Source organism: Erpetoichthys calabaricus, chromosome 1, assembly GCF_900747795.2.
Source record: "Erpetoichthys calabaricus chromosome 1, fErpCal1.3, whole genome shotgun sequence".
NCBI lineage: Eukaryota > Metazoa > Chordata > Cladistia > Polypteriformes > Polypteridae > Erpetoichthys > Erpetoichthys calabaricus.
Genome location: NC_041394.2, coordinates 168,335,333 through 168,351,462, shown reverse-complemented (window position 1 = coordinate 168,351,462; position 16,130 = coordinate 168,335,333). Strand labels below are relative to the sequence as shown.

Below are 16,130 nucleotides of genomic sequence, written 5' to 3'. Positions count from 1 at the left end.
AAATAAATTAACAAAGACAACTTACTTATTCCCACAAAAGCCTACTATATTTTCTTTAGTCATCCTCTTTCATACTGACAAAAGGCTTTCAAGATAGAAAATTAGCAGTTGAGTGCAGCCTGACAGGTATGTCACTAAAAAGATAACAAGGGCACAATGGAAACCACACATTGATACTTTATTACTTCTTAAATTTTAAAACATAAATAACTGAAAAATAACTACAATTTAAAAAATTCTGAAGTAATTTAAGATAAACAAATTGTGTCAACACTTAATTTGTAGAACTTCTGCAACCAAGGTAATCAGAGGGATGTACATGTAAGGTAAGTAAGATGGGTGTTGGAAATGTAAGGGTTTTGGGGGTTAGTCTTATTTACTTAAAGCATATCTTTGTGTATAATCAACCAATAGTATAAAAATGTCTCAGACATCAATACAGGCTGTGGTAAGTAACTGTTATAATAAGCCCATTATAGCTTATAATATGCCTGTCAGCAAAATGAACTTCCCTTTTAATCTAAAGCTGTCATGTTTCTTCAGATTCTACTCTATCTTCTTGTTCTGAATTATAATCAACTATGACCCTTTTGTAACAATCTCAAAGATTTACTAAATAGTGTGCTGCTGTCTAGAACTCCTTTAATTTGGATGTGTCATAATTCATTTTGGCTCCAGCAGATTTATAATTTTTAAAAATTTCCTATTAATATTTTTTATTGTTATACCTTTTTGTTGTTATAGTTTTTTGACATCACTGCAACACCATTTTGTACTGCCTTATGTTCATGGGTACTACTCATTTCTGTTTTAACGTGGCGGCAACTGCATCTGTTGCCAGTCATGGGATTTTTTTCTGGAAACATCAATTTGATGTCATCATGCTGTCAGTATGATATATGGCAGTACACATACTACTGTGTGCTTGCTTTAGATTCTCAACAAATAGAAAACTAGTTTACAGGGAAAGGCAAAATGTTAATTTATGCTTTATTATTTTGACTGAACATTTTGGTTTTGTTACTTTTTTGTTTTTAGATTTGACTTGTTACCAGACATGTCTTCCCTTTTGATCCTCAAATGTTAATTTTGTTCTTTTGGTCACTACTGTATTTTCAATTGTCCATGTTGGACAGATCTTTTCCATCATATTCACAGTATACTATTCTTTTTGCCTATATTTAGTGCATTTTTGTAACTGAATTGTTATTTTGACTTTTTTTTTTAAACTTCCTATTATAAATAAAAATTGTTTACAATGGTGCTGTCTTTTGTCTTCCTGTCTGCTTTGATCCACTACCTCGAGACAAACAATTTCATTCTATTGAAGTCTGCCACAAGTATTGCTTAAAATAATTACTTAGAACACTACTTTTTGTTTATTGCTCATGGTGAGCACTTTTATGAGCAATCTGACACTCACACATGCACATATGTATTAAAACTGTATATACTAAACTTTGTGCACATCAACAGTTGAAGTCGGGCTTGGTCAGCCTCAACAGGACATCAGTGTTGATGTGCACAGAACAGGGTCGATGGTGGGCATTAAAATCAAATGGCTGCAAGCTAATGAACTACAATACATAGTGAGCTGGGAATGCATATCCTTCTGTACGAAGAAACACTGGAGCAGAGCATAGTCAGTCATCAGGGTAAACCACCTAGCCCATAAGTAATTGTGGAGTGCCTCCACTGCCCACTTAATTGCCAGACATTCTTTCTTAATGGTCAACTAATGATGCTTCCTGGGGAGCAATTTCCTGCTCAGAAACGTGATGGCGTGTTCATCCCCATCAAGACACTAAGAGAGGACAACTCCCAAACCAAACTCACTCACATCTGTCTGCAGAATGAACTCCTTAAAAAAATCTGGATTCCTCAGGAATAGGTATGACAACAAAGCGGTTTTCAACTCAGAGAATGACCATTCACAAGCACCAGATAATGCTGCGTTTCTTTCTGCCCTTTGTCAGGTCAGTTAAAGGGATATCTCTATGTGCAAAATTTGAGAAAAACCTTTGTGACAGGCGGCCACAGCCAATATCTGGCTGGGACACCAGCTAGATGAAAGGACTGGGGGAGAGAGTATCCACAGGACACTAAATTCCCCTGGACACTAGAGGGCAGCCTTCCGGGTGGGTGGCTGTAGCACCACAGATTTCCACAAGGCATGTCAGGAGTTGGAGCTTGGTACAGCCCTGTTGGGTTCCGTGGGGGCTGCCAGGGGGAGCTGCAGAGCCCTACAGTAGATTTCCACCAGACATGGGAGTGATTCCAGGTAATGCTAATTAGCCCCCAGGAGCATTCCCAGGTCCTGCTTAAAAGGAGCTGCCTCACTCTATTCGGGAAGTCAGAGTTGGGAGGAAGATGGATAAAGCTTGCCAGTGGAGGACGGCTGGAGCTCCTTGGTTTCCACACCTCCTATAATAATCAGTGACCCCTTGGAAAGCCCAAACCTGCTTTTGCATTTCTGAGCATTGATATGCCAGCAACTCACCCACTTTGTTGAACTGAGGTCTAATCAAACTGTTCCCCATAGAATACCCTAAATAATGTGTTTCCAACATACCCAATTTACAATTCGTAGGGTTAACTGTCAGCTTAGCCTGCCTCAAGCTGTCAATCACTGCTGGTAGGTGGTTGAGATATGACCTACAATCATTACAGAAAATGACCATATCATCAAGAAATGCTCTAGAATATGTGGAATGGGTCCACATAATCTTTGCTTCCGGTGCACAATACGGGTGCATCTGTACCTTAACATTAGACTCAGTCACAATCTTGTGTTCAGGCACAGTAACTCAGGCTTCTGTGAGTACATCAAATCATCACTGTTAGCAATCTCAATCTGGGAGACTGCAGTGGACGTGGTCACCACCTCATTAGGGTCATACCACTCCTTCAAAAGATTAAATGTAAGAGGTAAATTGGCTTTCGATGGCCTAACTTTATAGTTCAGAGGGCTCATTCATTCCTCGACTAACACAGGACCCAACCACTGTCCCAGGAAAGTATGTGGGTCAGACGGAATCAAAACAAGTGCTTGACTGCCTTTTTTGAATTTGCGAACTTTGCGTTGTCTATCATAATTACGTTTTTGTGCATCCTGTTCACACTGCTGATGCTCCACAGTGACAGAAAAATTTTTTAGAAATGTGTTCCTGGAGCAAAACAACATGATTGACAAATTTCACCCTGTGAGTGTCAGGGTGAACCTCCACCCATTCTTCCCGAAAAAATATCCAACACTCCTCGTGGTCACCTGCCAAGTAATAGTTCAAAAGGACTTAAGCCAATACAAGCCAGAGGAGATTCACAAACAGCAAACATGAGAAAGGGTAACATCGTGTCCCAGGATGTCAGGTCATTATAAGCCACTTGCCAAAACATCTGCTTTAAAGATGCTGCTTTTAAGGTCATTCATCTGAGGAAGGTAAACAGTGGTGCTCAATTATTTAATTGCAAGGTACTCACATAGCTGTCTCATTACACAGGAGGTAAAGGGCATACCCTGGTCAGTTAGGATCTCACATGGAATGCCAATAAGAGTGAAAACCTCAGACCTTTGCAACAAGCCTTTGCAACAGCTTGCACATTAGCCTAATGCAAATCAGAATCTCTTGTTGTGTAATTAACACTAGAATCCCTGAAGCCTATGAAAAAAGTCATAATCCTGGGCCACCTTAAATTTCTTCGCTCCTCTCCATTTGTTTTGCAAAAGTGTCGAGCAGCACAAGCAGCAAGCAGCCTCCTATCCCATCATTATCAATTACTTGCCCATTGGCAAGGACCTTATGAAATTAAGGAGAGGAAAGGGCTTGTCGATTATTTGGTAAAATAACCCAATCTTCGACTGAGTGAGCGGGTTTATCTTGTAAATTTGCTGAAGCCGTGGAAGGAAAGGGATTCTGATCCCATCCCCGCTCAGCCCCACTCATTCTTTGCTCGCACAGTCAACCTTAATTTCGGAGCAGATTTAAATTCTAGACAGAGACGGGAGCTTGAAACAGCTAACCTGTCCCTCCTGGAGGTGGTGATTGAGAAACCTGGGAGGACCACTCTGATTGCACATGACATAGTGACAGCGCCCAGGGTTATTGTTAGAGAGCGACCCTATCGACTTCCTGAGGCAAAGAAAGTAGAAGTGGAGCTTGAAATTAAGTGCATGCTGGAACTAGGAGTAATAGATGAAAGTTATAGTACCTGGCCTAGTCTGATCATCTTGGTTAGTAAGTCTGATGGGAGTTGGAGGTTTTGCAATGACTTCCATCGGCTTAATCAAGTCTCCCAGTTTGACGCTTATCCAGTGCCTCGAGTGGATGACCTCCTCAAAAGACTTCGCCAAGCAAAGTTTTTGACTATACATGACATGACTAAGGGGTAGTGGCAAATTCCTTTAATGACCTCCACTAAGGTTAAGGCTGCGTTTAGCACCCCTAACGGACATTGGCAGTATCGTGCCCTTCCATTCGGGTTATACGGGGCTGCTGCGACTTTCCAATGTCTGGTGGACAAAGTGCTCCGACCCCATAATGCATATAGTGCTGCATATCTAGATGATGTTGTTGTGATGTAAGATTTTGCATATAACTTGATAAATATTTTGTATGTCTTTATTTGTAATTTAAGCAAAGCAATGTAATTTAGTGTTACATTAGTGATGTTTACCCCCACCAGGAATGGGTCTCTTTGAATTTTACAACAGAGATGGGGGAGGATGTTCCTTAAACCAGTTTGGCGAGTATTTCTCTGCTAAAGTCTTTCAACCCCAGCAAGGAAGCCAGGATGCTTAACATATGGTCTTGGGGGGTGGCAGGTGTTAAGATGTTTTATTCCCCCATTGGTCTGAAGTATGGTTGTTTGGAATTGGCTTGTATCAGAAGCCTTTAAGTACCATGATGTCCTATTGGCTCTAGGGGTTGGACAGAGAATCTATAAATCTGTTTGCTCATCCACATTCTCTCTCTCTTACTAACCTCTGATGATGAAGAAGCATTTCTCTCTTACTAACATATGATGAAGACCAAACTGATGAACTGAAAGGACAACACAATGGAGACCACAGCTCAGCAGCCATATTGGAACAGGCATACGGCCTGTTCTGAAGAAGGCTGAGCACCAATGATGCCTTAACTAGAGACATTTTAAATAACTACAAGTCTGTGTGCCACCTGAAACTACACATCACCATTTAATCAGGTTGCATGGTTGCCAATATTCAAATATATTTTGCATATTGTTATTATTTATGAATATTATCAATAATACATTATTTTATGTGTAACTTAACTCCTGCTTGTCTTTTTACTACACCTAATTGCCTATAGATATAGAAGGGAAGGTGGGGATAAGCTATAAACTACAATACCTTATAAACAGTGGTAAGTCTGTGAGATTTGAGGCGTTCTGACAGAGGCTACATCTTAATAATACAAAGGGGAAAGTAGAGCAATATATTACTCTACCAAGACAAAACAGATGTTGTCATCTATTCTAGCACATTGAAGGATCACATACAGCAAGTGAAAGCAGTATTGCAGATTCTAGCCGAAGCCAGGCTTCGAATCAATCCTAAGAAGTGTTTCTTTGGATTGAAAGAGGCTAAATATTTAGGCTACCTAGTGGGTCAGGGTACTGTCAAACCACAATGTTCAAAGGTAGAAGCCATTCTGAAATGGCTCTGTCCAAGAACCAAGCTGCAGGTCCAAGCATTTCTCGGATTAGCTGGGTACTCGGTTTTCAGAGAGCGCGGTGCCCTTGACTGATTTGACAAAGAAGAGGGCTCCCAACAATGTGGTATGGACAGATAAGACGAACACTGCATTCTGTGACTTGAAGCAGGCCCTTACTTCAACTCCTATTTTGAAAGCACCTAATTTTTCTCTCCCTTTCATCCCCCCGACGGACACTTTGGGCACAGGCCTGGGTGCCATGCTGAGCCAAAACATCAATGGTGTTGAACACCCTGTTATGTTCCTGAGCCGGAAACTGCTGGATCGGGAGACCAGGTATGCGGCGGTGGAAAGAGAGGCCCTGGCGATTAAGTGGACGATTATGCAGTTGAGGTACTACCGCCTGGGTCATGAGTTTACTCTGGTGACGGCCTTGCTCCTGGGTCACTAGGTGGTTTCTTGATCTTCAACCATACAAGTTTTCACTGGTTCATCGCAAGGGCTCTCTCCAATTCAATGCTGATGCTCTGTCTCGTGTGCACAACATCTTGGACCGGGGCGGGGGGTTGGGGGGTGATGGTTTCGTCTTGTCACACACGTGCAAGTAGGAGGCAGCTAAAGGGCTTAAATATTGGTAATACCATATCAGACCAGGGGGCAGCAGAGTGTGCAGACTGTCTTTCTCAGTTCCTTACAGACCATTCCCAGGAAATCCCATCAGGTTTTATATACATATATAAAAGCCCGTTTAAGACAGGGCACATATATACACACATATACATACATACATATATACACATATACACACACACCCACACACATATATATATATATATATATAAAAATATACACATACACACATGCACACACACATACAAAGTATATACATTATATATAATATATTGTCAGACACGTGCGATTAGGAAGCATCATCAAGGTTCTGCACAGGTAAGCAATAACTCTCTTTAAATCCGCAGTTCTTGGGAATGTCAGTTGGAAGATGAGTGACATCACTTCCAGGTCCATGTCATTACTACCTATCCCTTTCTGGGAATCAGCACTATCAAAAACAACTGGAACCAGATATACATTGTTATTACCAGCAATAGAGATGGACATCTGAGAAGCACAACTTTCCTTTTGCTATTTTATTTTGGCTAATTTTTTCTACCTTCTGTTTGGATTAAACAGTTGCCCACTGGTTCCCCAAAACTCTTTGTGGCTCAAGGTCTGCTGATATCACAATATTTTATATATATAATATATTGTAACAGATAGGGGGCACTGTCGACCCCTGAACCCTCAGACAACATGTTGAGACACCAGGTAAAAGACCAATAATTACATTTATTCTTATAATACTGTGCACAAAGCACCTCCACTCCACAATACTCAATAAATCAATACTAAACAATACACTAATCAATTCTCCACTCCCAGCAGCTCCGTTCCACACCCTCCCAACTCGGCTCAGTCTGCTGGGGTTTCCCATCGTCCTTTTATAGTCCTTGACCCAGAAGTGCTTCTGTCCCTCATTCCATGTGATTTCAAATGTCAAATGAAAAACTCCTTCTTTTCTTCAGCCCGGAAGAACTTTGCTTCTTCCGTCCTCATGACGAGGTAGTACTTCCGGGCTATATGGAAAATATAAATCCTCGTGCCTCCCTGCAGTGACCCCTGGGGGCCCCCATGGTATCCAGCAGGGCTGTGAAGTAAATCTCCAATGTCCATGATCCCCTGCGGGAATTCAGGGCCCCTCCATGTTGCAGGGAGGACTCCATCTAGTGGTGTGGGGGTATTAGCCGGGATAAACTGCCTGACATATATCACAATATATATATATATATATATATATATATATATATATATATATATATATATATATATATATATATATATATATATATATATATATTTGTAGCTCTTCATCCAGAAAGGGAGAGAATGAGTCACATATCTTAAAACAGTTTTTTATTAATTCCTGCAATCCAATTAACAATGGAAAAAGAAATGAGCCAATACATTAATTTCCTTGACATTTCTGTTGTGTTTCATTGTGTAAATGGAGTTGTATTAGGACTTTGTGACACAGAGGACACAAAAATGAATGAAAGACGTTATCCTTTTCACCTGTTCACATCAAATGGCTACCCCAAAACATATATTAAATAAACATTGCCTATATAGGAGATGCCCCAGACATCAGGAAACAATCAACTCCAACTTGGTTCCTCACCACACTTATCACACCATCCCTTGTCATTGTAATGTGTCAGAAAGTATATTACGTGTCCTGTCCAGACATGGGATCGACACAGTGCACACACCGGTTAACAAGTTACGGACTGTCTTTTTCAACGCCAAAAGCAAAAAATTGACCACAGAGACAAGAAACACAGTTTACAGCATTCCATGCAATGGTATATGTAAGAAAACATCTAAAACACTCGCAACACATATGCAGGGAAATTGCAGTGCCATCAAAAGGAAGGACCCACGGTCTCTGATTTATGCACATATAAGTTCCACTGGACGCACGTTTAACTGGGACACTGCTCTCACAGTGCCACGAGAGCTGGCTGAATCGTGGCTCTCTAATGAAACTGCCATTAACAGACACTTGGACTTGAACACAGCATATCCAGGCTTAAAAAGAAGAACATCTAAATAATAAAGACTTTATGACCAACACCTTCCAAACCTGACCTTATTATAATCCCCCCCCCCCCACTTGCTATATATTGCCATTGATTACTGTATGTTTAATTATTTTCCTCTGATGATGACACCTAATAGTTTGTCGAAAGCTTAGGAATAAAAAACTATTTTAAAATATGTGACTCATTTTCTCCCTTTGTGGATCTCCAGCTACAAATATGGAAACCCTGTCACAGACCTTCACTTCCATATACGTTTACATATACACATATACATATATACATACACATATACATATACACCTATACATATACACTGTGACAGAACCACTAGGGTAGTGTGCCAGCCACACAACCCGACACAGACAGACACAGGAAGAACACTTATAAAAACACAAATTTTTATTTTTCTTCACTCGTGGAGAATTTCTCCCCTATTCCGACGAGCCCACAACACAGTCCAATCACTACATGCTTCTTAAACAGGCTTTCTCTTCCGCCAACAGAACACAGAATACATTAAATTCATGATATTACAGCTCTCTGAACAATTAAATATTAAGATGTATACTTGATATAATTTTCATAATGATAGGGATTAAAGCATGTATTAACCATGGGGACACGGTGGCACAGTATTAGCAATGAGCTGGCACCCTGCCTCCCGCAAGATGCTTGCTGCGCTGTGCGCAGCCTTCAATGAAATAATTTATTGCAGCAGTACTGTCTCTCTCAAACATACTAACCCCCAATTCCTGTCCTTCCTTTTCTCTCTCCAAGTAACCAATTGCCACACGATCAGCTCTGTAACAAATGCCAAGCCATCTGTAAGCTTAAAATGGCGATTCTTCAAAACTTTTCTGGAACATTGAAATATCTTCGTAGTACATGTTTAATTATTTCAACCATCTGTCTATCCAGGGTTGCGCCAATCCCAATAAGAATACAGCGCGAGACAGGAACAATCCCTGAATGGGCGCCAGCTCATCGCTGCAGCTGTCCATCGTGTCCTCACATGTTTAATTATTAACAATATACATTTATTTTAATGAAGTTTAAAACTTATCTGCATAATGTAATACACATGCTTTACTGCATTTCATCTTAAAAATTATATCAAGAGCTTCAAGAAGATAGCTCTTGGAAATTTAAATCAACTTAGAAACCAGTTGTCTTCATATCTAAATGCATGCTTTATAAAGTGACTCAGGTTGTGCAATATTATAACTGTATCGCAAGTTTACAGTGAGGTGACTGTACTTATAAGTAAAAACAATTCTACCAGGAACACTTGATGAACTGATTTGAGTGCGTTTAGAGCCTTGGGGTGAAATTGTTTCTGAAGTGTGAGGTCCCTACAGGCTCTGAAGGGTTTGCTGCACTGTATGGACGAAGTTCAAATAGACTGTGCACATGGCTGAGACAGTGTGTGCTAGATGGTGTATCCTGATAATCTGTACAGCTGTGATTCCACACTCAGATACAGTGGGTTAAATGAGTGGTGCACTGACAGTGACAACACACCATTATATGGTTACGGGTTGATTACAATCAGATGCCATAAACTAATAAATGATATGCTGTTAATTTCAGTCTATTTGATAAAGCCGCGTCAGGGATGTGAATCTAAAAAATAAAGGGAAGCAACACAAGAACGGTAGCATTGCTTTGACGCTGGGTGCTGCCAGTTTGCAAAACCGAGCGGAGAACTTGTGTACGCAAAGGATTGACCGGATGTGAAAATGTCTGTGGCTTTACGCCAAGTTTAGTTTTTATACAACGCGATATGAGCATGGAAATGGGCTTACGCAACATTTTTGTGCATACGCACTGTTTATACATAAGGCCCCTGGTGTTTTTTTGAGAAATGACATAGACCTTTGTTTGCCTTTTTCCATAATGATATCAAAGAAGGATGCTGTTTTTGCTGTTACCAGATCCTCCAACTTCAGCTATTCATATTCATTTGTCAGCTTACAACATCAAGGACTATCTGGTAATGGTGGCTGATGAAGGCTTTGCACCATATTTTCTTTTGTTTCTCCTGGGACTATGTAATCAAAAAGGGCTAAGCATGTTGAATGTTTAAACACAAACAACAGGTGCATTCAAAATGCTGCATATGCATTACCAGCCAATTACCATGTCCAATTGCCAGTTTGGGTAAATCTTAAGAACAGATAAAAGTTTGATGTCATTGAGAGAAACACAACTTGCAAATAGTGCTTCATTCTACTGTCGTGCATAAACCAGATTGACAAACAGAGAAAAATCTGTGATAATCTTGGATTCAATTGCAGTCATCCTGAGCTAAGACTTAAAAAATGAATATTTTCAGCAATCAAATGCCTTTTGCCATGCACTTGGCAAGATGTGTCAGACCTGGTGCTTGAAATGACTCACTGCCTTTGTGTACACTAAGAAACGAGAGACATAGAAATTCCAGTTAATTATCTCATGGCTGCTGGGCTTCAAGAGCATGTGGTAAGCAGTCAAGCATTTTACATCACAGTTTGCACGTTACTGGATTCTCAAACAGGTCATTAGTAGCCACAGCATATGCATCTTGATTAATTGATGGCCATTCTTACTGAAATTACTGGAAAAGCACAGTTGATAGATCTTCTATTTGAGAAGACATCTCGCAACACTACTTCCATGACATCACGACAGCATGCAGTCCAGACCATTGCAATTCCGAGAGCTTGTTCAAATGTATGCTTCTTTATGAAGCCCTGTGTTGCTGACTGTTATACATGTAATGACTTATCAGTTGTAAAGTTGTGAGGTCTAGTCTCCCTGTCTCTGCCACTATTAAACAGCAGCACAGAATGATTCTGCCATTGTTGGAATGGTACTTCTCAGGTGATGTGTGGTGCCTGGTTTCCTTCAGATATGATGCTAATCTTGGCTTTATCAAACTAAATAATCATGTTTCTCATAGTTTAAGTATCCTTCAAGTGTGCTTTCATGTGTCTTTTACTGATGACAATTCTGTTTGGCAACACTATTATAAAGTCCAGATCTAAGTACTGCAGTGGTGGTTGTCCTTCTAGTGGTTTATTTCATCTCAACACAGGTTCACTGGAACTCAGCTAGAGAAACCATTGGCTTCTTGGTCACCTCTTAGGGGTTAAATACTCTTACCAGGGCCCTTCTACCACAATTGCTCAGTCAGGTGGCCAGCTTTAGAAAGAATCATGGTTGTTCCAAACTTCTTTGATTTAACACTAGAATCCCTGAAGCCTACGAAAAAACTCGTAATCCTAGCCCACTTTAAATCCCTTCACATCTCTCCATCAGTGTCTTTTGCTTTGTAAATGTGTCGATCAGCACAAGCAGCAAGCAGCCTGCTATCCCATCCCTCCACTGCCAGAACTCATCTCAGGCAAAAGTTCTCCCAGCTTAAGTCTTCTTTATCTGAGAGTGAGGTCCTGGAGTTGCATATGGTAAATAATATATTGTTATTTAGAACACATGCTTTTCACGTGTGTTCCATGTCTACAACGATCTGGGTAAGTGTAGGATGACAGGAAATGTGAGAAACTAAAGAAATGTTGAACAAATGCCTAAAAGACTAACTTTTTTCATGTTATAGTACTAACAACAAAATTTTGACAGGAAGTGAATAATGTGTGAAGACTGAAGTCCAAATATCAAATAAACACTTTCACAAAAGGAACATGTATAACAAAACAAGTGAGCTTTTATTCAAGAATATGACAGAAAAAAAAGAAATCGGGTTAGGGTACAAAGCAGATATGACCTCTTGGGTGCCGCAGCAGTAAGAACTGCTGACTCATAATAAAGAGGTACCAAGATCGAATCTGGGTGCCCTCCAGAATTACCATTTTGAGTAGGAACTGCTCTTATCGTTACTATTGTACAATAAAAACATACATTTGATTTGAGTCTTCAACAGCTGGTGTAAATTTATGGTGCTTGTAAAGGTGCAGTGATTTCTAATGAAGTGCCATGTTGTTCCAAAGTCCATCTGGTGCAATTTAAAATCACTTATTAAGTTATCATATATGTATTGGGGATAGATAGATAGATAGATAGATAGATAGATAGATAGATAGATAGATAGATAGATAGATAGATAGATAGATAGATAGATAGATAGATAGATAGATAGATAGATAGATAGATAGTGTCAAGTATCCAATGAAAAACATTTAGCTCACCTTGCTTTTCTGTTTTGTCTGCTTCTGCTGCCACGGTTGACAGAATTAGCAAAGCAACGACAAGAGTACCCATGACACACTGTTGAGGCTTCTGTTGCATCCTGTGAAAGATAGAAAGATTCAATATCTTAACAAAACATTACTGTTTTAATATGAATTATTTTTGAAATTAAGTTTAAAATATAATGACTAAGTCATGTTCATCCTCCTTTTGACATTTTTATAATTTGAAGCATTAATACCTAATGTATTTTTGAGGCTTTTCTAAATAAGCACAAAAGACTCAAAAATAAAATTCTCCAGATATTTATACATTAAATATAAACATCTGTAAAGGTGTGATTCTGTAAGTGTCCACCTTTTCAGTTACATGCCTTGTGGCAAACAGTGGGTGCTGCAGCTCTCCAAACACCCGACACAAAGGCTCGGAGACAAGTGCTTCAGTAACCCAAAGGCTATTTATTGTGGGAAATTCTTTCCCGGCAAACTTTTCCCATGCAACTACCACAATACAGCAAATAGAGTGCAGCAATGCTCTGTAACTCTGCCATCTTCTCTCCTTCTGCCTTTTCCTCCACCCCTCACAAAAGTTTTAACCTCCTCCCAGCTCTGGGTCTCCGAGTTGAGGCAGGCAGCTCCTTTTATGTAATCTCCAGAAGTACATCAAGTGTCCTGAAGCTATGGCTCAGAAGCACTTCCATGTGATTTTGGAGCCTGACAAAGTAGGGCGCACCAGTCCCTTTAGAACCCCTGGCAGCACCCACAGAACCCAACAAGGCTATGTCAACAAACTCCAATTTCCAAGATGCCCTGTGAGAATCCATGGCAATACCGTGGCCAAGGAGGCTGCCATCTAGCACCCTGGGGGAGACAAAGCCCTGTATAAGCTCTCTTCCCTTGTCCTTCCATGCTGTGGGTGTCACAGGCGGCCTCCTTCGCATGGCCCCTCCCTCAGGTGAGCCATGTTGGGTGAGGCATTCTGTCCTGTGAGGGCTATCCTTCTCTAAGTGGGGCTGTTGGCATCAACCAGTTCATGGCTCCCTCCTGAAAAATAAAAACAATTGGCTGACAGGGAGACGCTAAAATGATGACGCTTTCCATCGTCCTTCTTTTCAATATACTGGTAGTGTCTCCAGCCATGTTCCAGCCAACGGCACTGATAGAACCATCATTCCCCTCTTGGAGCCCGTGTCCTGCAAGTGTGAAAGCAGAACGGGAATCCCTACCTTTCCTTATGCTCGACAAGTTTGGCTTGTCTGTCTACGTCAACAGAGCATGGCCATCCGACACACATGAGCACAAGGGTTCACGCACAACAGTGTTAGAAGACCTGCTCTTTATCTCACAGATCTCCTTTCTGCTCTGGGTTATGGTGGCAGTCTCTATGAGATGAAAAGAGACCCTGTACTGTTTGGACTGCCTTCCCCTTCTGTGTGACCATTTGGTGGGAGGCTGGACAGGCCAGATGCCAGCACCAACAACCAGGTCCTACTTGTCTAGCCCTGGGCCTTTCTCCTCCACCAGGGCATCCCTAACTGGAGGCCCATGTACCTATCGGTTATCAGGATCAAGGCTACTTGATATCCTTCAGTGATAACACCCGGAGTCCTTTTACTCTGCATCACTTTCTCATGTACAGTACAGGACACACTTACTTGTACCACCAAATCTACCTGGGTGGAGAGACCTGCACCACTTTCACCACCACTTTCCCCTTTTGCAGATTCCCTTCTGTCGGGTGAGGAACCAGGCAATACAAAGGCCACCCTATACTTCAGCCTTCCTCTGGTTCTTCAGGGTAGGTCATGTGACCCTCCTTGGGAAACAACGGGTTGAGGTCCTCATTGTTGGACAGACAGAGCTCTATCTGTTGTTGTATAGCCCTGTGATGTGCTTCAGCCTTAGATGGGTGTCTGGGTATTCATCATTTAGGAAGTACTAGGGGGCTCTGCCCCCTGCTCGCTTCGCTCGCCAACCCCTGGTGTTGGGAAATTACAAAGAGCGTGATGTATGAATGAGATATAGCATAGTGTGAAGGTGTAGATGACGCAGATAGGAAGCAAACAATAAAGTGTTTGGCATAGTGTAAAGGTTTATTGGAAAATTTCTTTGTAAACAACATTAGTAGTAAAGATGGTGTCTTGTCATTGAATGAGTTTTCCTTGGCATGGAGCATTTATGACCTTAACTTTAACGTCAGATGAACGTCGAACTTGTGAGAAGGCCACATAAAGTTGTCCATGTACAAAAATGGGTTCAGATAGGTAGATGCCAACCTTGTCCATGGTTTGTCCTTGTGATTTGTTGATGGTCATGGCAAAGGCAGGTTAAATGGGGAATTGTTTCCGTTTAAGTGTAAAAGGTAATTCCAGGTCAGAACTTGTAAGGTCAATTCTAGGAATTAGAACAGTATTGTTAGCATGTGATCCTGTAAGAACTGTTGCTTGAATAATATTGTGTGTCATGGTGTAGACGACTAAACGTGTGCCATTGCATAAACCCTGTTTAGTGTTAAGGTTTTTTAATAGCATGAGTATTGTTCCGTTTTTAAGGCTAAGACTGTGTTGTGGTAATCCGGCTGGGTTAATAGTGTTCAAATATTCTAAGGGGAAATTAAGATGGTCATTGTCGTCATCAGAGTCAAGTTTGTCAGAGCTTAGAAAGAGGTGTGACTGTCCAGGAAGTAATGAAATGACCTGGTTATTAATGTGATCAACAGTAATATTTTTTGGACATAATATACTTCGTTGTGTTAAAAGGGACATTTGGTCTAATGAGACCGCTGTTCCAAATATCTCCGTAAGTAAGTCGTCGCAGATAAAGGGTTGAGGAATTGTAATAATATCTGGGTGAAGTCCATCTGTATTGGTGAGTGTACAATGTTCTAGTTGTAATAACCAATTGTTATATTCGGGATGTGGAAATCGCATGTTTTGTACCAAGTGTATCTTTAGAAAGCAATGCCAATTGTTCGCGTAACATTTTTTGTTCCGCGGTTTTAGAAGCGCGCCGAGGTGAATTTTTTTTTTTTGATGCGGGTTCGTGTTTGTGGTCCCGTTACTCGAGCCGTCTAGTTTTGTATCCGTGATCGTGAATTGATGACTTGTTTGATCTTTATCGTTAGGAATATGGATAAGTAATAAGTAGGATCGAACTCACTGTTAACATGTGGACTGTTCGTTTCTTTGTATTATCACCAATCAGGTCTCGCGCCTGTATATGTATTGTAGTTCGGTTGCTTGTTGTTTATGTATGACGTCGTCGCGTATTTTAAGGTGGACCGAACAATAGCTGAGCGCATGGCATGTGGAGCAATAGCTAAGCACTGTCTAAAATCTACTCCTAATAAAAGTACCTTTCCTCCAAAGGGAAAATTATTATTCATCAACGCAATGCCAATTGTCCGCGTATTTTAAGGTGGACTGAACAATAGCTGAGCGTATTGCAAGTGGAGCAATAGTTAAGCACTGTCTAAAATCTCTTCCTAATAAAAGTACCTTTCCTGCAAAGGGAATATTATTATTCATCAACGTTTGTAGAAGTTTATCAATGGTGTTGAGTAAGTGACTGGATGCCATTGTACATTCATCTATAATTAATAGTGTGGC

At 40.7% G+C, this 16,130-nt stretch overlaps 1 protein-coding gene across 1 annotated transcript in view; it reads right to left on the bottom strand.

Annotated features, from left to right (window-relative positions):
- ptn (pleiotrophin) overlaps positions 1–16,130 on the bottom strand; it is a 429,887-nt gene that overhangs the window by 144,152 nt on the left and 269,605 nt on the right. Inside the window, exon 2 of the mRNA XM_028808352.2 lies at positions 12,523–12,623. Within this exon, the coding sequence (XP_028664185.2) occupies positions 12,523–12,623 (101 nt within the window). The remainder of the gene's footprint in view (positions 1–12,522; positions 12,624–16,130) is intronic.